Consider the following 23595-nt stretch of genomic DNA (forward strand, 5'->3'; position numbering starts at 1 on the left):
ATCCCATTTTGTGGTGAATTCTATGACTGACCTGCAGCAGGAGCCATGGATGGTGCAAGCCCTTCATTAGGGCTGAGCCTGAAACTGCTCTTAATTCCTGGAGAGCTGCAGGACTCCCAGATCAGCGTGGAGAGGGAGATGAGGGACAAGGACATCCTTAATTTGTGTGAAGAGCAGCTGGTTCTCTTCTTTCTGTAATTATCTCCTCCAGCAAAGCCTCCTGCTCGGAGTCAATGGGGCTGGAGCACACTCAGCCCAGCTCAGGAGTGACACATCAACTCCTTCCATCAAATGCACCCAACTCCAAGGGCTCCTTTGTTTGCTCTTGCTGATATTAAAGACTAATTTTGATTTAGACTAAGAGCCTTTTCCATCCCTTGGGAGGGAGCTGTGGCAGCACCAGAGTATTCAATTAACTGTGTGCTCTAAATTACTCATGGAAAGGAGAGTGCTCACATGGACAGGGCAGGGATTGTAAGGGTACTGTCTGGACAGGGGTTATATAGCTAATATATATATATATATATATATACATATATATATCTAATATAATAAATATTAAAAAATTAATATAATAAATATAACAAATATGTTATAATGTATTATGATATAATATAATAATAAAATACTAGAATAAAATATAATAAATATAATATAATATAAAATAATGTAATGTAATGTAATGTAATATAATATAATATAATATAATGTATAAAGACTTTTTCCAGGAGTTGGAGTACAATAATCTTTATGGGTCCCTTCCAACTCAGGTTATTCAACAAGTCTATATTATTATTATTATTATTATTATTATTATTATATATGAGTAATAACTTCAGCTTTGCATAAATCTTTCTTGCTTGGTCACCTACTTTTTCAACCTTCTTAACTGGTATTTTACAAACAAAAAAAACAAAAGAGAGCAGCAGGTGGCATCTTGTTACAGATAGAAAGTAGAAAACCGGTTGTTATTAAGCTCCTGTATTCAATCTTTAGCCACTACCTCCTCTTTGTCACTTTCTCCCAGTCTTTGACACCTGGAGAGAAGCATTCACTTCAGCAGAAAGTAATTTTCCTTTCCTGCTTTGCCTTCTTTTTTTTTTTAAGGAAAATGCCCCAAATCAAGGCAATAGCTGGTGCAGAAAATAGGAAAAACACCTCTCAGAGAAACTAAGAAGCTGTTTAGGACATTTTTTGCTGCTGCTCTCAGGGTTCAGTTTTGACTGTGACAGATAATTTCTTAAATCCAGGGTGGAACTTGTGGTGGATGCAGAGCTGGAATTTCAATCTGTGTCTCCCACCTGGAGGTTACATCCTGCAGCCACCTGCAAGGGCTGAGCAGCTGGGGAATCATTCACTGGAATAACAGAATCATGGAAGGCTTGGGTTGGAAGGGACCATCTCTTTCCAACCCTGCCATGTTCAGGGACACATTCCACCATCCCAGGCTGCTCCAAGCCCTGTCCAGCCTGGCCTTGGACACTTCCAGGGATCCAGGGGCAGCCCCAGCTTCTCTGGGCCCCCTGTGCCAGGGCCTCCCCACCCTCAGTCAAGAATTTCTTCCTCATCTCCAACCTAAATCCACCCTCTGTCAGTTTGAAGGCATTCCCCCTTTCCTGTCACTCCGTGCCCTTGTTAAAAAGTTCCTCTTTAGGTACTGGGAGCTGTAAGGAATCCTAAGAGAAACTGGAAGGAGAAAAGCCTTGGAGCTCCTGGCAGATGAGCAGCAGACCCTGGCAGGTTGGTCACAGCCCTCAGTCACCTGCACACCGCACACAGCCACAACTGCTGGCAAATTCCCAGGGTTTTAGGAGCCTGCACAAAATGGCAGAGGGAATAAAGCTCAAAGTACATGGAAAGTACTTTGAGAGAATTCTAAAAGTACATTTTTTCTAAGTACATACAGGACTCCTCCTGTGTGCTTTGAAGAGTTCTCAGCATTGCAAGGGCTGCAAGCAGTTCTCAATTCTTGCTTACTTGCAACCAAAATAAGAAAGCCCCCTCCTTACCTCCCAGGAAAATCCAGAGTGTCTGTGTTAGTCATGACTTAACAGCCATAAAAAAGGACCCATTTCAGTTCAGCTGTGACACTGTTCAGATAAATGGTGTTCAAGATGCCCCTGACACAGGCATGGCTGTTTTTAAATCAAGTCACGATAGACAGTTTTGTGTTGTAAATTTTTCCCCACCATTTCTCCATCACAGAATCCCAGAATGGTTTGGGTTGGAAGGGACCTTCAAGACCATGGCAGGGACACCTTCCAGTGGCCCAGGTTGCCCCAAGCCCCATCCAGCCTGGCCTTGAGCAACTGTGTGTGTTTGTATTTTGTAGACAAAGCAAAACAAGCATTAGAACATTCCCCTTGAAAAGGAAATAGATAAACAACGTAACCATTTATTTTGACTGCATTGTATTTAGACAACTTGTACATTTTGTAACCCCACTGGTTTTGTTCTCATCAAAAAGGATAAAGGGACAGAAGAATATAATCCATTCAAAACAGCAGCCCAGTATTTTGAGATACACTTGCTATTTTCATAGATGCCCACCTGATACCTGAACTCCAACATAGGTTGCAGTGTTTATACAAGACCTGAAGTTTTTTCAACACAGCACTGAGTTGTAGCAAAGTCTTGCAGTGCCCTGAAAAATAGTTTGTGACATACTCTGCAACACCAATCTGATGATGCCTTGAAGGTGATGAACCTGATCATTTCTTAAAAAACAACATCATGAATGCAAACATCCAGACCGACATGTCAGCCAGTAGCAACATTTGGGCAAATTTAAATATAAAAGCAATCAACTCCTTAGTTAGATTTGTCAATGCAAAAAGGCGAGGGGGAGAGAACTGTGTTTAGCAACAGACAGGAGAAATAACCAACTTTTCCTTGCTAGACTCCTTTTGAAAACCTATGCAAATTCAAGGCTTCCCACTTGATTTCCTAATCCCAAGCAGCACAGAGAACAAATCTGTTTGGCAGGACCCAGCACATGCAGCTCAGTGTCTCCTGCAGAGAACTGTGACACAGCAGCCATGGCAGAACCTTTCAGGCCACATGCTCTTTGAAAAACAAAAAAAGGAGAGATCTACACCTATTTTGCTCAGTATTTTCAACACAGGCATGGCAGCAACCACTTCTTACAATAACCAACCAGAATTGCATTTGAAGTTTGCTCCAGAGGGATGGTTTTTTGGCAGTGAGGAGGGATTTCAGCTCACTTGCCAGTCGGCTTTTGAATCTGAAGACACCCACGGCTTAAATATTAACCAATAGAAAACTTGTCTGTCTGGCTTTGCAGACTGAAGCCCCAGCAAGACACACAAGGCAGCCCAGTTTGCAATCTGTGAAACAAGCCCAAGAGCTGCTTGCAAGGTCTGAAACCTCCCTGATCCAGCTCCAGGGCAGTCCCTACATCCCGGACCACAGCTGAGGGAAACCTGACTCAAGGGATTGGCGACCAACATTGAAGCCTTAACACTGATGAGAACTGCTGAAAAGCCACCCAGAAAAACTGGCAGCCCTGAGGGAGCAGGGTAACAAGAGGTTTTATGGTGTCACAAGGCAGCAGTGGCTACACACAGGCTTTAGGATGAGCTCCAGCACGTCCTGGGAGTAACAGACCCCACTTCCAACATTTTGTCTTGGGCACCCTTTTAAGGATGAGTTTTCTTTACTGAGGGGAACAGAGCCCCTCGACAGCACAGATGGTGTCTCTACAAGCAGAAAACTCAGCAGGGCCAGCTTCCATTAAAAATCTTTATTTTCAAATACAACTCATGATTTGTACATGGCAAGAAACGTCCATCACCATGTGCGATTGGTCTGTGCAAAAGGCGGCTTTGCTCAAATCCAGTTTTCCTGCACAGGGCTCTTTTCCAAATGATACTGGAGGTAGGGGTTTTGTTGGTTTTGTTTTTAGTGTACAGTAATTAGCAAAAATGAAAACAAACGAAAAAAAAACCCCCAAACAAACCTCATGACTCAAACCAAAGTTTAAAAAGGAAAAAAAAAAAGTGAAGTAAGGCAAATCTGGAGAATTCGCTCGGTTCCATGAGAGTGGATTCACTGAGAGTTCATCCTTTTGATCCCTGTGAGGACCATTCACCTCAGAGCTGGACTTGATCCTGGTGGGTCCCTTCCAACTGAATATTCTGAGATCTCTGATTACAGAGGTGCTTCCACAAGTCACCTAATACCTTTATTCTTGTCTTTCAAAAAAAAAAAAAAAAAAAAAAAAAACCCAAACAAAACAAAAACCCCCAAAAAATCAAAATAAAAAAACACCCCCACAAAACAAAACAAACAACAAAAAAAAAAAAAACCCAACCCAACTGATGCACAGACCTGGGCTATGGAATCACACGGAACAAGAAAGCCTTGACGCTGTCATTACTGAAAAAATTGATGGGTATTGGTAAAACCTATGCAAGCCCAAATAAAGAAAGGAAAAAAAAAAAAGAAAGAAAAACAGAGCAAGAGTGAATGCAAGAAAGAGAGACAGAATTCCTTCCCCGCTGCTTTGATTTTAGAGGGGGAAATTTCCCCCAATAATTTAGCTCATGTAAGTTGAGAAAATGAGAGCAGCTGAAAATGAATATGATACACCTTGAAATTCACTTCCAAGACCAAGAACCAAAGATTGAAGCATTTTAGAACACTGAAGCAAAGCAATCCGAATCTGAAAAAAAAAATTGTTCCAACTATCTTAAAATAGCTGTTTCTCAGAGCTTCTAGCAATAATTTTGATTAAATAAAAATCATACCAATTTACATTAATTTTCTATATCTTCTTTTAAAAGAAGTCCCTCACTCTTTTAATGACAAAAGTGCATCCAAACCCAGCAGAGATTCACTGGTGCCACCAGGTTCTTTTAGCAGCTACTCAAGGTTTTCAAAATAGCTTACACTTCGTGCTATAAGAAGGGCCTTCCAAACCCCTGTTTGGGAGAAGTATCCAAATTATAAAAATCTGAAATAATTTATTATCAAATCCAGAATTTAAATAAAAGCAGGTTGTTATTTTTTTCTTGCAAAGACAACTGAAGAAAGTAAAAGAATAAAAGCATGCACTCCAAACTTAGAGGTGAAGACAAATATACTTATCTATACAGGCACTGGCAGACGCAATTTAATGGTTACTTGTTGTAACACACACCCCACCCTACAATACATTTTTTTCATTCACTAATCACTGAGGTACCAATATTTAAGAATGGAAAAATTCAATATTGAAAAATAAAACCTAAAATTGAAGCCTTTTTTTTCCTTTTTCTTCTTCTTCCCCAGAAAACTATGGCAATTTTTGTATGAAATGTTAGTATACTTATAGAATTTTACAATCTACATTGGCTTTATTTTGAATTTTCGGGAACCAAAAGCGGCGTTCCCATCCAGGTTTTCTCTGCTAAAACGTTCACTGTGTGGATGTCCTAAAGAGTCAGCAGACTTGCAAATGAATGAACATATCTTGGCTATCACCTGGCACATCTGGCTGGTACCAAAAGGACTCGGAGTCTGAGACAATCGGCTTTAATTCGGAACAAATGCGCCATGCCAAAGTGCAACGAATGTGTGCGACACTCAATGGGACACTGACAGGTTTAAGAGCTGCATGGAAAGTACTAAAAGTCCACCTTGCAAAGCAATTTGGGACAAATTGCATTGCATGCAAAGGACAACTCTGCGCTGCTGGGACGTCGCTTGCTGGCTGGGATGGGGTCTCCTAACGCAGCCACAGTTTCAGACGCAGGGCATCCACTCCATTTAAATAGTATCTGAACAGCCTCTTGTCTCGCACAAAACCAAGGTTTTCATAAAGTTTCAAAGCAGACTTATTTGTGATTTCTGTTTCCAATACAACCTTTAAGGGAGAAAAGAAATAAAAAGAAAGAAAAAAAAGCGTGTCGCGTTAGTCGGCAGTGGCAAGTACACGATTGCTGAACCAATTCCAAAGGTTTATTTAAAGGTATGGTTGTTAGCAGTGAATGGAATTAATTTCTTCTTATCTTCACTTAATTAAGCAATATTTCCACATTAAGCATCCATTTCCACATTAAAAAAAATATAATACAGCAGTTCATCCACAACTGTAATTGTAAACAACGTTCAAGATTTTAGTTCTTGGCTGTAAACAGTATTTCAGTTCACCACCTCATAACAAGGGTAAAAAACACATCAACAAACAAATCCCAAACATCCTCCCCCTAAACCCAAGCTACCAAACAGGTTAGGGTCCAAAACATATTTTGAGTGAGTAACTGAACTTCTACATGTCACAAGAACTTGGCACTTGAGGATTAAATGATTTAATATCTTTGACCCCTGACTCCTTGTAGATAAAAGCTTTGAATTGACACGAGCTGTGGAACCCAACATTTGCAGTGAATATTTGTGCTCAGCACCAGAATCACAGCGTGCTCTGGGTTGGAAGGCACCTTCAAGATCATCCAGTTCCAACCCCCTGCCATGGACAGGGACACCTTCCACTATCCCATGTTGCTCCAAGCCTGATCCAACTTGGTACCAGCAAATACCCTAAACCCAAATCACAGTGCACACCAGAAGGACAAGCAGAGTTTTCCATATTTTTTCCCCCTCTGTTGGTAAGATCTCAGTTGTAGAAAGACCTGCCAGTAATAACTCAGACCAAACCCAAGTCCAACTGTAGCCCAAATAAAGACTCAAAATTGTCTCAGAACTCTCAAGCACAGGCAAAAAACTACACTGGCCTTAACAAGCCATTAATCACAAAACTTCAGAATTTTTCAGAGTTGTTTCTCTCTCTCTTTTCTCCACATGCACTGAACAGAGTTCTGCCATAACTGACAAGCCCTGCATCGCCTCCATGCAATAAAAACTAACTCTGCCTCTTGACTGGTGTCCAACTCAATAATTTAAGGTTCTGCTGTTAGCAAGAACAGAGACTGAACTAAAAAGGCCTGGGCTCCATACACCCCTGGCAGTGAACATCCACATATTAAACTGGAGCTGATGGTCACTGTAGAAAGACCATAGAATGAAAATACAGGACCAAATATCAGCCTGGATTTGTAAAGCAGTTACAGTCCATCTACTTTATGGCTTCTGTGGCCTCCTTTCCTTCAGGCACACATTCCCACTTCCTTTCCCCCTGGCCTCTCCTGACAGCTCTCAAGGCTTGTCCCTGAGCTCCTTCCAAAGCCACCTGGAAGAAAACCTTTCCCTTTTCTCTCCACAGGGTTTGTTTTCTGCAGTCTGAGGAGCAGCTAGGCCAGTGTGAAAGGGGGAGGCAGCCAGTGGTTAGAGTGGCCTGAAACTTGAGTCAAATATATACATTAAAAGTATTTTAAAATCTTATTGGACACCTCCAGTCTAACCTCTGGCTGCCACATTCCAATGGGCAATTCCACCTGTGTTTCTCAGTGTAAGGATGTTGAAAGAACAATAAAGCTGAGGATAACAACCCAATGAAGAATATGAGACTTGGAAACAGTTAGTTTTACAAAAAGGAACTAAGAGTCACACATTGAAATATTAAACATCAGAGTTCTTAAAATACAGCAGGGCAGTGCTGGAGCTGAACACTTAAGACAACCTAATTCAATTCTTAGTTTTGTGACAAGAATGAGAGATTGAATTCCTCTGTTTGGCACTTCCCAGAACATTACTAGCAAGTCCTGTGGGCTGATGGAGTACTCCTAACATCCTTCATCCATTAAAATGGGTAACTATCCATCTGTAAGAAATTATGGGAGCACCATAATTTTGCTGGAGAAGGCTATTTTCTACACATTGTACAACTCCCTAATTCCAATTTAAACAAAACATTGACTCCAAAGAAGGAATCTGACCTGTGCAGAGGATTATTTATTTGAACTCTCAGCTACCAAGGGCATTCACTCTCTCTAAGGTTCAGTAACCTGGCAGTGATGTAACAACACTCTATTCAACTGCAAGCACCAACACCTGGCAATGCTAAAACACTTCCAGCACTGCAGGTGATTGAGCTGAAGGGAGTGGTTAAATGTTGAAATACAGGTTTGTTGGAATCCCACTACCTGAGTGAATGCTCATCTTGAAAGCAAATGCAAGAGATTTGCTCTGGTATTTCTAAGGAAGTCTCAGCACAATGAAAAGTAATTCCCTGATCTCAACATACTGCAGCAGAAGACATGTTCCTGTTATGTCAAAAGGAAACACAGGCATATTTTATTCAGATTTCATTAGCTTCCTTTGGTGAAGAATGCATCTCTTCCTGTGTGAGCTTTTCAATCAAGCTCCAAACCTTCAATTGTTACATTTATTTCTGCTCTTGTGGGTCGATTTTGTTGTGCACATATGCCTGTTAAATCCTCTGATAACACAGCAACACCCCCCCGAAGGGCAGCAAAGCTCTGATTAGATTTAACAGCGTTTTCTGCTCAAGTTGCAACTTTCTGAAGGTTGTGACATTCTCTTTTATCTTAAATTTCATAAACCAAAAATTTTAGCTCAACTCTAACATTAACTGGGTTTAGAAGCAAAAAGATTTCTATATTAAGAGTGGAGTGCAATATTCCTTGTTGCTACATTTTCACACCTTTAATTTATTCCTGAACTGAAGCCAACTGGAGTGGTCAAGCCTTCTTGCTTCTTCAGCTCAAACTCTGGAAGGAACTCAAGTTTAAAACCCAAGTCATGGAATGGATACAGCCAAATCAAATGAAGAAAGTCCTCTCAGCACTCACACAGGAGGCTGCTATTCTTACTTTTAAGTCTGACAGATCATCAGACTCAAGAGAGGTTGTCCAATGTCCTTAATCAATTTAACTGCCTTAAATTTCAAAGACAGGCACTACCCAAAATCTAAAGTTCATACTTTTTATGTTTTGTAGATCAAGGAGAAAGTAAAAATATCAGTAATGTAATGATTTCAAATAGGATTCCATAAAAATACACATTTCATTTTTACTAGTGTGGTGCTGAATTAAAATGACACACCTACTAGTGTGGTCAAAATCCCCACTCTAAATCACCCTGAAGTTCCAATGGGAAGTGCCATGAGAATCTGTGGTTCCCTTTCATGTTCTACATTTTTATTTAGAAAAGGTCTTTGAAGTCCAACTTACTGGAGTCTTATTTTCATTATTTACCATTAGTTACCGATCCATTCACTTCATATTACTGAAATATTACATTATTTATAATGTATATTATATATATTATTTATAATATGTATTATATTTCTTATTTATAATATATATTATAAATTTTATTATATCTATATATATACACATACAATGGATGCAGATTCCTCAGTCATTTGTTACAGATGGAAAACCTGCATATGAACAACTCCTCCTTTCTACTTGTAATTAAGGGATGTAACAGTTCCAGAGGATGGTCTTCAGCTGTGGAGGTTTGGGAAACTGCTTGCCAGCAAAAACAGTACAAAAAGCAGCCAGACACCCACCTTGCTGCAGTCAGCACATGCTTTTCTTTTTTAAACTGGAAGAAAAATAATTCCAAAACTTTGGAGCTGAAAGTAGAACTATTCACCTTCACCTGATTTATTTCCATAGTTCCCCTTTTCTATGCAACCAGCCCAGAGTTATCCTAAATCACTGTGATCCACTGAAAACTCAGCCCAGTACAGTTCACTACCCCAAATATCAGAATTCATGAACATCAAATACTTGAGAAAGTCACAAAGGTAAAAAAAAAAAGCCCAACAAATCAGAGATGCCTAAGTTTTGTAATGTTATATGCAGGCAGTCCAGCTGGAAGCTGCTGTGTGAGTGCTTTCTCCAGGCCTGAAGGTTATTTCTGGTTCAAGCACCCACCCCCAACAGCAGATCACTTCCCTGGTTTCTATTCTAATGTAGGCCATGGCCAGCTCCATGGCCAGCTCCTCCCCTGCACACAGATTCCATTCCAGTCAATTCACCTCCTCACTCACTCACTCACTCCACAGCTTTCCCAGGGAAAATCTTCCACACCCCTGAGGAAGACTCTGCCTCTCAGGCAGGGTGCTGACCACTGTAAACCACTCATTCCATAGGCCTGCCTTGGTTTATTCCTACTAAAACAGCCCACAGGGGAAAAAAATGTCCTTAAACACCAGAACATTGCAGCAGGCTTTGAAATGCCACCTATCAGCTGTGATTTGTCAAGATTTTCATCTGTGGTGTTGTATAAATCCTTTGTTTTTCAGGACTCAGTGCTGGTACCTCCAAAGCCAAATCTGTGATACTTTGAAAAGCAACACACTGAGTGAGGCATTTATCAGATTATATGCCACAAATTATTAAAATTAAGTCTATTTACTGCATCTATTCCATAATTAGATTGAAGGGAAGAGTTTCCAAGCAGCCTTTGGAAATTTTTCACAACACCCACAGCTGCATATTCATGTTTTTAATCCTATTCCAAGCAAGTTTCAGAAAATAGCATTTTGTTTTTAATTGCACTCCATCTTATCTCAAAAAGCAGTATCTTTTTATTTTCATCAGGATTCTGATTTTATTAAAAAGATGTAGAAAAATGCCTTAAAAGCTGCAGGGATGATTAAACTATTTCTACGCCTCACACAGACAAATTATTGTGATGCACTACTTTGTGTTTGATGAGCTTTAAGCATCAATTAATCAGAAACTGATCTCCTGACAACTGTTGTGAAAACTGGTGAGACCCAAGAGTTGGGCAGAGCTTTTCATGGGTGCCTAGCTAGATTTTTCAGATTCTGATCTGACTGAAAGCTCAGCACTCCATCATGTAGTACAAGTAACAAACATCCTTATTTTGCACTATTTTGGGTATGTGGAAGAAGCCTACTTGGTGGCAAAGGAAAAAAAAAACCAAAAACCATGAAAACATTGGCTGCTTGGTTGTGGATAACCTATGTTAAACAAAAACATAAATAAAATTAAGTGTGGGTATGCCTCAGTTGATGGTGCAGAAAAATAATCAGTAAAATTCTGCTCGTATTCCATGCTCCCTAAAGGGCTCCCACTTTAAAATTTAGTGCCAGCACAAGACTCAGCTGGTGCAAAAACCCCCAAAAAGCAGAGGATGAGTTTGGAATAATCATTCTAGAAACAGCAGTTCCAAAACCATGGCTGCCCCCATTCAGCACACAATTCAAGGAGTCTGAATTACAGTGCCTTTGAATAAAGAGAATCTGAGAAATGCCCTCTGCCCCTGGTCCAAAGCATTTATACAGCACCAGAGAGGAAAATCTGTGACTAAGACTTAATGAGACCTCACTGCAGACCTGCAACCCTTACCACATTTATTTCATGTTTATGGAGATTAAAAAAACAGCAAAAAGGGATCTTGGATTAATGTGACAGTGGTAGAGGAAAAAGACAGACATGGAAGAGGTTACTGTTAGAGGTCACCTGTTAGATAGTCCAATCTAGAAATGAATTTACATCAGGAGTAGCACACAGACATTCAGAAATTATACAGTAATTACTGCAACTCAGAGCTTGAGTAGAAACATCCAGTTCTAGTCCTGACTCTCTAATAACAGTGGGTAATTCACTTCCCTTCTCTGCATCTCACTTCTGCAGCTGTGGTGTGAACACTGTAACCCTGATCCTCAAGTATTTTGCAATTTTTTGAAAATCTTGACTAGTCTAGAAATGGGAAATCAACCCAAAACCATAGTGGAAAGCAATGGGGAAAACAAACCAACCAACTTATTATAGTTCAGTGTAGACAAGTAGTAAAAGAGATTAGAGGAAAGCATTTTAGAAACCAGGATAGAAGCAAGAAGCCAAAATAAAGAACTTAAAAGAATTACAGACTGCACTGTACTGCCCAACTACAACATAAATCAGAAGGTGAGGGGGAAGAAGACAGCAGCAAGCAGAGGCATGAAGGGATCTGAGAGGAAGAATAAATCTCCCAATGAATGAAGCCAGAGCACAGGCTGGGATGCTGCAGGAAGAGAAACATAAGTGGAAAAATAAACCAGAGTGTGTGCCAAAAGTCCTGTGACACCAATTGTAGCTTTGCATAAGAAACTTCCCCACGGGGCAGTGGGACAATGGAGGGAGCAGTGGGACAATGCAGGGAGCAGCTGAAGTGAGATAACAGAGAGATCAAAGGCTCATTAACTGTGACACTGAAATGACAGTGCTCACACATCAGGAACAACTGCACTGTGCCAAGGAGCTGGAAGTTAAAGGGACAGATAACCTGGTTAAGGAGGATGGATGGATGGATGGATGGATGGATGGATGGATGGATGGATGGATGAAGAGTTCCTCACAAGTTAAACAAGGCATATAACAACAGAGTTGCTTTATGTATATATTTATATTTAAAAAAAAAAAAAGCAGGAACTGCAATCTGGTGAAAGAGTAACAACTTGTAGGGCAGGGAAGTTTGCCAGTGGTTCAGTCGCTCTCCCTGCATGTCTGTGTTGCTGTGCTAAACCCACTGCAGCCCTGCCCTGTGCAGTGTCAGAACAGCCTGATGAGTGGCTGTGATAAATCCACATTCTGCAGCAGCACAGCACACACTGTTCTGTGCCTGGCTGTACTCTGAAGGGCCACACAGGACACGCTCATCCCACTGCTCAGCTGCACCTCAGATGGGGCCCTCGCAGGAAAACGGGCCTGAGTGAAGGCTGAGGCAGCTTCACAGTGTAAACTGCTGAATTTCAGCACTTAGGACAAATTTAGACAGTTCATCTCCTATTTGTGCCATACTTATTTTTTGGGGTTGTTTTCCCTTTTAATATAAAGGAGCTTCTTACCAACTTATTTCCCACCTAAAAAAAGTCCTGTAGAAGAAAAACCGGTGAAATGAATCCACACACAACAGAGTGCAAACCATTTGCATTATGAAAGTTTTGATTATAAAATCTTACCTCATCACAATCTCCTTCAACCATAGCATAAATAGCTTTCTTAACCAAGTTTGTACCTGAAACACAGATTTCAGTAAGTGTCAGAGTTGCAGTGCAAAACAAAAATGCCAGTTTATATATGACTAATGTGTGCTACCTACATGACATGACACCTGGGGAAAGCAGGGAGGAAAGAAAAACAAGGAGTTGCAGTCAAGCTGCAGTCTCAAGTTTGAACACTAAAATAATCTGTGAAGTTATCCAGAGACTCAGCTCAAGTGCAAGATTCTTGTAACACAAGGATATTAGAAACTGGCTGCTCTGCTCAACATGGTGTTAAATATAGCTTTCCAAGATGTGATTCATTCCTTTTAGTTGCATTTGAAGTCAAAATCTGCTGGCATGTGCTTGAAGGACATTCATCTTCCATGGGAATTTCCTCTTACTAAAACAAATACTTGTATTAGTAACAGAACTTATGAAACCACTGTTTTTATGGCTCACTCCCATTTGGGTTTGCTAGTATCTAATAATATTCTTGAAGCCCATCCCTTCCCCTAAGTCAATCATTAGTTTAATTTTGAAATAATTATTTTTCATCTATTTCACCACGGTTTTACAAATGTAATATCCCTACCTGTCTGTAGAATTGGGGTGAAATTGAAAGTTCATTTCAAATTTTTTAGTGGAAAAAACTGCTGCTCAGTGAAATTGCATAAATCTCACTTCCATAAGAAGGCTATGGAAAAGTAAAAACAACCCCAAGGAATCTACAGAATGTTTTAAAATATTCTCAAAACTTTAATCAATAAAGATTTTCACTGAATGTGATGATAAAACTGTTCTACATTTAAAGCAGGTCTCCAGACTAACAGCACTCTTTGAGAAACAGCAAGGTGGCAAACGTAGGAAAAAAGTCAACATATATAATGCTACAGTAAGCAAGGCTTTAAAGACAAATTCTATGTATGTATTTCTAATTTAACAAACTGACTAAAATGAGGGAGAAGTCTTGCAGTGATCTTCATAATAACAGCATTAGCTCTTATTTACTTCTGAATCCAAGCACCTGCAATTAAATTATGGCAGACTCCTTCATGACTCAGCTAAAAGGAAAGGAGAGACAGTGATTCCTCAGTATCCTCTTCCTCTGCTCCACTACAGAAGCCAACAATGGCTTTTGAATTGCACTGGGGAAAGAAAAAAATCTGCACATGCTTGAACAGTCGTGGTAATGTGTTTTTTTGGAGGGTTTTTTCTGGAAGAAAGCAAACACAATGATACATTCTGCAATGGATCACTGTATTTTTTGATTGCAAGTAATTTCTGTCTTTAATCACAGAAGCATGAGCTGTTCAGTGTGGATGAGTGGTGAAGCACAGTTCTAAGCTTTGGAGCTGACGTCTACATTTAGTTAAAAAAACCTTACACAATGTAATTTCACAATAACCAGCATGAAAAAAATTAAGTTCCATAAGAACAGATATTTAATTAAGCCAACTTGGCTAACTGGAGTTAGAATGAAAATCCCTTCACCAGGGCAAAACTGATTAATGAGAAAGGGCAAACTCCCTGCCAAGAGTGATTTCTTTACCACGTACCTTCCCAACAAAACAGATCTCCATTTCAATCATTCAAGTAACAATACACAGCTATTTTTCTTCCCTGATTAATACAATAATGAGCTCCATACATTCTCCCTGATGGGTAATATATGCATAATTTATAGGGGGAAGTCAGGAAATAAGTTCACTGTAAAAAAGGAGCCTGAACACAACATGGAAATACAGTGATGAGGGCACACATAAAACCACAGAGCAGTTCCCACTGTTACTTGGCAGTGGTAGAGGCAGAGGTAAGGGGCTGCTGCCTGCCTTTCTTTTTAGCCTTATCACATCCCAGGTGTGAACCTCACAGGGCATTTCAGGTTATTTTAACAAAATCAGAAAAGCCACTGGGGAGCTCGTGTGGTTGAGTAAGGCGAGGATGACACACAAAGCACCACATCCTGAAGTTCAGTTCAGCTTAAATCTTTATGACAGCTACAGTTATCCCAGGCAGAGAGGATTTAAAGAAGAAAGAAGAAAAAAGGCTATTCTTACCAATTCCTTTTCTTCTGTATTTGGAATCCACTGCTAACATGGCTATATAACCTCTGCGGAACATCTTTTTGTGCATATCCAGCTTGCAGACGATGGCACCTACACACTCCTCACCTACCATGGCCTTAAAGACAAACATACACGGATGGAATTCTCAGTTTGGGATCCACAGTGCTACCAAAAGCAGTAAACCACTTCATTTTTCACGTGAAAGAGCCACACAGAATTTGTTAAAGCTATGAAAAGGTAACGACGTAAATTTGAAAAGCGTCTCCAAAAGTATTACTATGATTAAAAGACTTAATTTGCTTTATTACATTCCAATAAAGTTCCAGGAAAATTAACAACCAATGAATTATTCCTGGAGAGAACCACAATATCATTTCACAAAGTCTTCAGGCAATAACATGTGTGAAAATAAAGGGAAAAGGGAAAATAAATAAATAAAAGGGAAAATAAATAAATAAAAGGGAAAATAAATAAAATAAAAGACCAGGTTAAGGCATAAATTACCCTTTGATATGGGCTTCTACAGAGGAAAAATGTCCATTCCTGTTTTATAGTGCTCTGAATTTTCCTGTATAAGGGCTGTGCTAGATAACATGCTTAATTTTTGTCTGGTTTTAATGTCAAGGCCACAAAGGATCAGAGAAAAGTGTTGCTGCATTTAATCTTTAGACACTCGTTTTCAGTCATATGACACCCAGAGAACAAACAAAAAAGCACAGTTAATTTCACACATTTTAACTATTGGGGGATTTTGTTTGTTAAGAGCTGTGCACTGGCAGTTAATCCCAGTGGCATTGTCACAGTAACTGTGGTCAAGGAGATGTAGGCATCCTGAAATATTAACAAGAAAAACCCCAAAAAGGAAAGGACCCAACTCCTCCTCAAACACTCAGCAAACCACTTGCACACCCACCGTGTTCACCAAAATTTTATCATGAGAGAAAGGAAAACTAAGTCATGTTAACTGAAGGATTAGGCAGCACAAGGGATTAATGACATTATAACCTGCAGCAGTAAAACTGAGTAATGCTGCAGAGTGGGACAGCATCCAAAGGGAAAACAAATTCCTGTGCACTCAGGAAAGATGGGCAGAGATAAAAAGAAACTCATAACTTTACATATGGCTGTGTGAGTGGATCCACAGCCTTTGACAGACCTGCAGGGAGGACCAGCCTTGGGCTCAAGTGCAGCAGCTACACCAGGACTACAGCACATGATTGGCACAAGCATGTGCTGCCACAAGAGCTGTGCATAATCCAAATTTACAACTCTAAGACATGTCAAATGAAAAGGACTTGCTGGAGCCAGCACTGCCAGGCCTCAGAGCAGCCACCTGTGAAGCCAGAGCTCACTGCTGCAAAGCCTGTGGTACAAACTCAACCACCCTCGTGCACAGCTTGGAGGCTGAAGCTCCATGGACAGGAGATTTCTGCAAAGCCTGTGGTATAAACTCAACCACCTGAACCCTCGTGCACAGCTTGGAGGCTGAAGCTCCATGGACAGGAGATTCCTTCCTGCAGGTCGTACTGCAGGCAGTCTCTTCACCCCAAAAAGAATCAAGTCTTTGAGCATCTCCACCTGGATGTGGGTTATTAACCAAGTCAGCTGTCAACCAGGAGCTGCAGCAAAGGTGAAATGAAGCAGCCAAAAAAAGTATAAGCTGCAGTATCAAAGCCCTATGATACAGCATGATTATAACCCCATTTCTAATGGAGCTGAAGCAAATATAACTATTGCTAAGTTTTTATTTGGCAGGAAAACACATTTCAGCAGTATCCAAGAACAACCCTGAACAATCTAACGAGTGGTTTTTAAAATAACAAACAAAATCTCCAGCATGATCTAACTGGACTGAAACACAGAGCCTCCTAGCAGTCTTTTATTTGTTCCAAAACACAGGTTATTGCACAGAAAAGAGGAGCTGTGCCCATACTCAAACAGTGCATGCAAAGTTTCAGCTCAAGGCAAGTTCCGTATCTCGGCTCAGACCTGAGAAAAGCAGGGAGTTAAATAAAGAGTATCATCAGACAAACTGCTCAGAACATTGCTATAATTATGCAGAGTACCTAGATGTAATCTTATACCTCACTAAAAAAAAAAAAAAAAAAGGCACACCACAAACTAGCATGCTATAATGTTATAGTTGTGCTTTGCCCTGGAGTGAACACGTGCAAACTGTTGATCCAAACAGTTATGTGGACAATTTTTAGGATATATTTATATTTTTTTTTTCCATGCTTCAGGAGTAATGGCAATCTAGACACTTCACATCTGAGCTCTTTCTTCATATCCTGAGCTCTTTCCAGAGCACTTTTCTGAAAAGTTATATTCATGAATCATATATTTAAAATGTTAAATGAACAGCAAAGAACTTTGTTTCAGTGATCAAAGAAGCAAATACCCACTGGTTTTACCACTGCTGCCAGAGAGCTGAATAAAGAATGACTCTGTTACCAGTTCTCTAAACCCTTAAATCTATTTCTCTGTCTTAAGGCAGGTAAATCTGGCAGTGAATCTACAGCTGTTCCATTCACAAAGGGAGTGCTGCATTTCCACCTCATTTAGAGGGGGTTTTGCTGCCTTTCCTCTCCTTTCTCCTTCTTTTCAACCTTATCTAAAGCTAGAAATGAACCTGAACGAAAATGATGCAAAACTTTGCAACTTAATTTCCTGGAGAAGGCTAAACTGTGAATAAAAAAAAAAAAACAACAAAAACCCAGACTGAAATAGGGAGAGTTGTGAGGAGGGAAGAAAAGTAGCTCCCACACAACATCATTTAGGAAAAGATAACCATGGGCCAAATTTTCCTTTCAGGTATGCGAGAGTACTTCTAAACATGCAATTTTCTACAAACAGAATTCAGCCTAAGTCAGTATTATATATTATAAACTCCACAGAGTACTGTAAGATTTACTCCAATAGGAGGTTCTTAGTAGCAGGATTAACATACATGAATCCAAATCCAATATTTGCATCATCTTTGTTCCTATGAATAAGTTTAAATGCTTAAAACAAAGCAGATTTTAATATACTGGAAGAGCTGGTGGAGAAATGTCTGTAAATCAGCAAGAACATTACTTTTCATAGAATTAATCAATTTGTATTAATTTCATTATCAAAGATGGCATTATGTCTGTCAGCCACAGTCTGAGTATGCATTTAATATCCAGATCCCATGAATTTTGTTTGAAGGAGATGAAAACAGCCAACTAGCCCCAAAAGGGAAATAATTTGCAATTCAAACACAGCAGAACCTGCACTGCTGCACTGCATTTTTCCTTTCACACCTGCACCAAAGTCCATCCCAAAGTATCCCAGGCACAGCTGGGTAGGAGCTGGCTCACATTTAGGGATCGTGTTACCGAGTGCCATTAGAGGATACACTCAGGGTAATGGTTTTAACCTCGCTCTGCCACTTCAGCCACAGCTCTTCCCAGTTCCTGGCAAATCCCCACCTCCCTCTGCTTCCCTCCATGAACCTGGACAGCAGCAATTCCCTCCTGTGTGAGGAACAGTCCCTGGAATAGCTGCCCTGGCTGCTGTCACCTGCTCAGGTGCTGCAGGGACTTCAGTGAGAGACTGAAAGTGTGATCACTCCTAAAAACAAACTGGAATACAAAGTTTGCAAATTCTCCTTCAAAACTTCTTCTTCCTACGTCTGCCATGAGACCAGGAAGACTTCTCAGACAACCTCCTGACTTTTCTTCCTTTAAGCCCCAGGTTTTCCACAACTGAAGAACAGGGATGATGTCTTACAAGTCTTAATTTCAACACACCAAGACTCTTGAATCAAATCCAATTTCAAAAAATGCAAAGCATTAGTATAAAACAAGACTTAACTGCAGTCATTTAGGATTTACAACACATTTAAAACCACTTACATGGAATTAATAGGTTATTTTTAAACTTGTGAAAGTTTAAATTATAAATGCTGCTATAGCTGGTGGCAAAGTTAAGAACCCAATAAAAGCATAGATTTTCTAGATTTTTCTTAAAAGGCAGCTGAGTGGTACAGTGAATTACAGGAGAGGCTACAACACTCAGCCTTTTATTACATTTTTTCTTATCCAAACTCTGGCACAGAGCAAGGTTTCCTAAGCTCACCTCTCCCACGCTAAAGGATTTTGAAAACAATTTTCTGAAATATTTAATTTATCAGTCTGAAATGAAAGCTTCAGAACTTTAGCACTGCTAAGATGAGAAGCTTCAAAACCACTTTGAAAGAAAGCTACAATGTCGAAAATGCATTTACAATCCATCTGGGGACAAAGATGTAACACTGCTTAAAAATACTTCTCATGAAACACAAGATGCCCCTTGCCCCTGTCATTCTTTGAGAGAGAAGTGAGTATCATTTGAGGAGAAACTGGGCTGACAGATCTTTTGAGAATAAGTAAAAACCAGGCATTTACTGGGCACCCACACCTAACACACAGGGCAAACCTGCTCTTCTGAAGACAGGCAAAACGTGAGTTGAAGCACACAGCTGGAGTTTTACATCCCAGAATGGTTTGGGTTGGAAAAGACCTTAAAGATCATCACATTCCAACCCCCTGCCATGGACAGGGACACATTCCACTGGAAGTTTATGGAGGAAAACGTTATTACCTTGCCACAGTCCAGAGAGTGCTGCAGTGGGACACCTCAGCACTGAGCAGTATTCCCAAGCTGCTACCCCCAAAGTCAGGATAACAGTTATGTGCATAAATTAGCTATTGAATTTAACAGGGTTTTAAGACTTCCAGTATCTCCAGGTCCTTTCATAGTGGAATATCAACTCCTTCTTTGAGTGTGCAGGTAGGAAGTGCTCTGAGCCTGAAAAACTCTGCTCAGTACTGACCAGTCAGGGTTGGTCTCTGCCTTCCCTCCAGCTGTGCACTCCCACATCCCCTCTTGCACCAGTGCCTGGGACATCCTACAGGAATAGATTTGGAGCTCTAAACCAACAGAGCATCACCCTAAAACAGCTAAATACAAACACATTTACAATTATATGATGGTCAGAGGGGTATCTTGGCTCCCAAAATCACAGCAACACAGGGGCTGGCACAAGGCAGGAAGAGGGAGTTGAAGAGAAAGGAAAAACAAGCACCAGCTTGGGATGCACCAGCCCTTAGAGCAACTGGGCAGCTTGGGAAGGCCAAACCAAAATTGAGCAAGTTTCAAATGCATGCAGTAAAGTTAATAACGTCCCCAGAAATCAGCTTTGCATTGTCAGAATAGGGAAATTATGGTTTAGAGGTTCATCAAATAACCCACCAGAAAGAGACAAGTGCTGTTTATTTAGGGGAAATACACATCCCATCTTCAATTTCAGTGGTGTCAGTCTTTTCCCCTCACGGGGAGAGGAAAGGAAAGGTGCCATGACAGCACAGGGAAGACAGGTGAATGTGCCCTGGAAGAGTTTTCAAATGGTGATGGTGAAATTCAGCAAAGGAATTGGCTGAACCCTTGCAGATCTTTTTCCAAATACAGTCAAATCACAGGCTAACCCCCTCTTCCCAAAACACACAAAACCCAGCCAAAACCTGAAACCAGAAGGGTGTGGGGCCACAATGCATTAAATCAAATGATTCTGTGAGATCAGGCACCAAGCTGCACGTTCACCATCCTGACACTTGTTGCTAATTGAAATATGCAGTCCCTGACTGAAGATAAATATTTTAAAGTGATTTATTAGAGAGAAGTAGTTCAGGAGTCCATTAACTGCAGGAACAAATTATATTTTATAGATCAGAAAATTTTCGAGACATCCTCTAAGAAACAAACCTCAAAAATATTAAAACCAGTCACAAAAAAACCCCAACCCCTCCACACATGAATTTGACTCAGCATGCTGCAAGACCTTCAAATTATTAAGCAGATAACAATTTGCTGGCTTTAGACATCCACAGCCATATATTATTCTCTACACTTTTATGTACTTCACATTGTTTCACCTTTCTAAAAAAATGGCAAATACATTGAGTTCAAGAAAAGTTTTGTTGATTCTTTAGGGCTATCAAAAAATGAAGCTGTCACTACAAAATAAGCTTTCTTTCCCTTGAATGATATCTTACTCTTTAGATGCACTTATTAGAAATCATCTGTTTTAGTTCTCTGTCAAACAACTTGTCACTGCTCTTCTCACAACAAAATTCTCCACTTATTCCCTGACCAAAAAAACCCATAATGAGGGAAAGTCTAAACAAATGCATTGTGATCTAAGAGTAACCAACATTTCCCTGGCATTACCAGGGCTACACCTGAAGCTCAAAGGATGGACTTTTGTAGCTCTGGAGTATTTTACTCTCAGTATGAGGTAAATCTGTCACAGGCAGAGCTCAGTGTTTGAACATCACTGTGCTCTGATCAGCATCCTTGTAATGGCAAACATGACTTTGCATCCAACAATGCTCTCCAATATTTTCATATTCTGTTTTGTTCCAGAAGGTCAACATTTTGCTTTGCTCAACTTCCTGTAATCCTACTGCATTCCCTCTGTACAGTTCTGAAAATGCTCCTATGAACCATATCAATCCTGCTATAAATTCTAGCAGATCCTAAACCAGGAACATTCAGGAAGTTGAAGGCCAGATGGACTCCATTAGCCTCACCTCTTGTACCCATATTCTATCCAAATCTCAGATCTGCCCCTGAACTGGAGGGTGTCCTGGCTCTGGCTAAATCACACCTTCCAGAGGGGTGTCCAGCCTTAATTAAAACATCAAGAGACAAGAACTCATCATTTTCTTTAGCAAGGAAGTGCCACAAACTCCCCTAAACGTTCTGTTTTGCAGCTGTGAGTGTTCCTGTGAGTAAATCAAGCACAGCCAAGCTCTTTTTATGCACGTACACTCCTCAGGCCAGCTTCTGCTCACTTTCCTTTACCTGTGGATGCACTGTCATCCTAAAAGCATGCAACTGAGACACAAAAAGTGCCAAATATTTAGGAAGGCAGGGGGGCAGCTAAAGCAGCCTTTCAACAGTGCACTGGGAAGAATACAACACTTAATATGCTGTTAGTGCAGGGAGCCAACGAGAGAATTCCTGCATGCTGCGAGCACTCTCACACCTGTAAAAGCAACACAGCTGGACTTGTCCTTGTCAAAGTAAGCTCACAGATCAAAAAGTCTGCTAAACCTTTCACAGTGCCTCTCCACCTATCACTTAACATTCATGTGCCAACCCTGCTTCAGTCAGTTTTAAAACCATTGTGCAAGAATTAGCAAGCAGTTACAAGGCATTAGTGGACTAAGTACTTTCTTTTTTAAACCCAAGCTCAGGAACTGAGACAATCATAAAATGAGCTACCAAAGGTCACAAAAGTCAATGTCAAAACCAAGATTAGAAGCCCTGAATTCCTGGATCCTAGCCCTGTGCTCAAACCCTTTCCCCACCATTTAAAACATGTGTTAACAAATGCAGAACTTCGGGCACGTGCTTTACTTGTACCTGCACGGGTCACAGGGGGACAGGCATTTCCAAAAAACCTTGGCCTTACCCACAAAAAGACTATTAAAGGTAATTCCACAAACGCCAACCCTTCCATCCTCTCCTCCCCAGCCCCAAACCACTCCCAACTCCAGCCCTCCCTGCTTCCCTCCGGCACTTACCAAAAAGCAAAGTTGTGGCCAGTTGTGGATAAAATACCTATAAGTGTAAATGGAGTAGGGTTCAGACAGATCTTTGGTGATCAGTCTCATGATATCGGGCATCTGCAGCTCTGACTCATACTGGACGTATCGTATCGTTAGGTCCTCCTCGGGCTGACAGTCCGTTCCCGAGCCTTTCAAACTGCACGCTGCTGCTAAGGACCCGGAGAGTAGCTGCAGGGACTCCTCCTCCTCCTCCCCTCCTTCATCCCCCTCCTCCTGCTCTTCCTCCTCCAAGCCAGTCTCTCCTGCCAGCCCATTGCGGGCTGCAGTCTTAGCAGCAGCAGTCGTGGTTGTGGCAGCAGGCTGGCTCCTGTCCCCTTTAGCCGGGGGAGAAGGAGGAGGAGAGGGTGCAGTCCTTCCCTGGGGAGGGAGGTGGTTGGCGTGGGGGGACGAGCAAGGCGCTGCGCTGGGGGGCGACGGCTGCTGCTGTCCGGAGCCCATTGTTTTGCTGGCTCGCTTGTTCTCCAGCCCCTCGGGGGCCGCCCCTGCCTCCGAGCCGAGGATCTTGCCCTTGAGGGAGGCCCGCAGGTGCCGCAGCTCGGGGCTGATGAGGCCGTTGAGCTGGTGGTTGTGGTGCGGGGGGTGGTGGTGGTGGCGGTGATGGTGGCGGTGCTGCGGGCCCCCCTTGCCGCCGTCGCTGCCTCCTCCTCGCTGCTGCTGCTGCTCCCGTCCGCCCGCGGGTCCCTCCTCTTCCTCCTCCTCTTCGGCCTCCTCGTCCTGGGCGCCGGTGCAGGCGGCGGCGGCGGCGGCATAGGAGGCGGCGGAGGAGGAGGAGGAGGAAGCAGCCCCCCCTCCTCCTCCTCCTCCTCCGGGGAAGGGGGAGAGCGTGTCCCCCTGCGGGGACAGGACGCTGCTAGGCCCCGGCGGTACCTCGGCCATATCCTACGGGAGAGACCGACACAAACTCACCGGGGAGGAGGAGGAGGAGGAAGGCGCCAAACCCAACGGGGGCGCCGGGAAGGTGGGGGGGGAGGCGCGGCGGCCTCACGGGCCGCGCTCGGCGGGGAGCGAAGGGGGGGGGGGG

The 23595-nt window shown here is 41.7% G+C and overlaps 1 protein-coding gene across 1 annotated transcript in view; it reads right to left on the bottom strand.

The window, feature by feature from the left end:
- Positions 1-3751: 3751 nt before the first annotated feature.
- NAA30 (N-alpha-acetyltransferase 30, NatC catalytic subunit) overlaps positions 3752-23595 on the bottom strand; it is a 20036-nt gene continuing 192 nt past the window's right edge. Inside the window, exons 2-5 of the mRNA XM_041413307.1 lie at positions 22530-23453; positions 14926-15049; positions 12845-12900; positions 3752-5866 (exon numbers count right to left, since the gene is read on the bottom strand). Of these exons, the coding sequence (XP_041269241.1) occupies positions 5729-5866; positions 12845-12900; positions 14926-15049; positions 22530-23450 (1239 nt within the window). The 5' untranslated portion in view covers positions 23451-23453 and the 3' untranslated portion in view covers positions 3752-5728. The remainder of the gene's footprint in view (positions 5867-12844; positions 12901-14925; positions 15050-22529; positions 23454-23595) is intronic.

Source organism: Onychostruthus taczanowskii, unplaced genomic scaffold (genome assembly GCF_017590055.1).
Source record: "Onychostruthus taczanowskii isolate IOZ18803 unplaced genomic scaffold, ASM1759005v1 scaffold103, whole genome shotgun sequence".
Classification (NCBI taxonomy): domain Eukaryota; kingdom Metazoa; phylum Chordata; class Aves; order Passeriformes; family Passeridae; genus Onychostruthus; species Onychostruthus taczanowskii.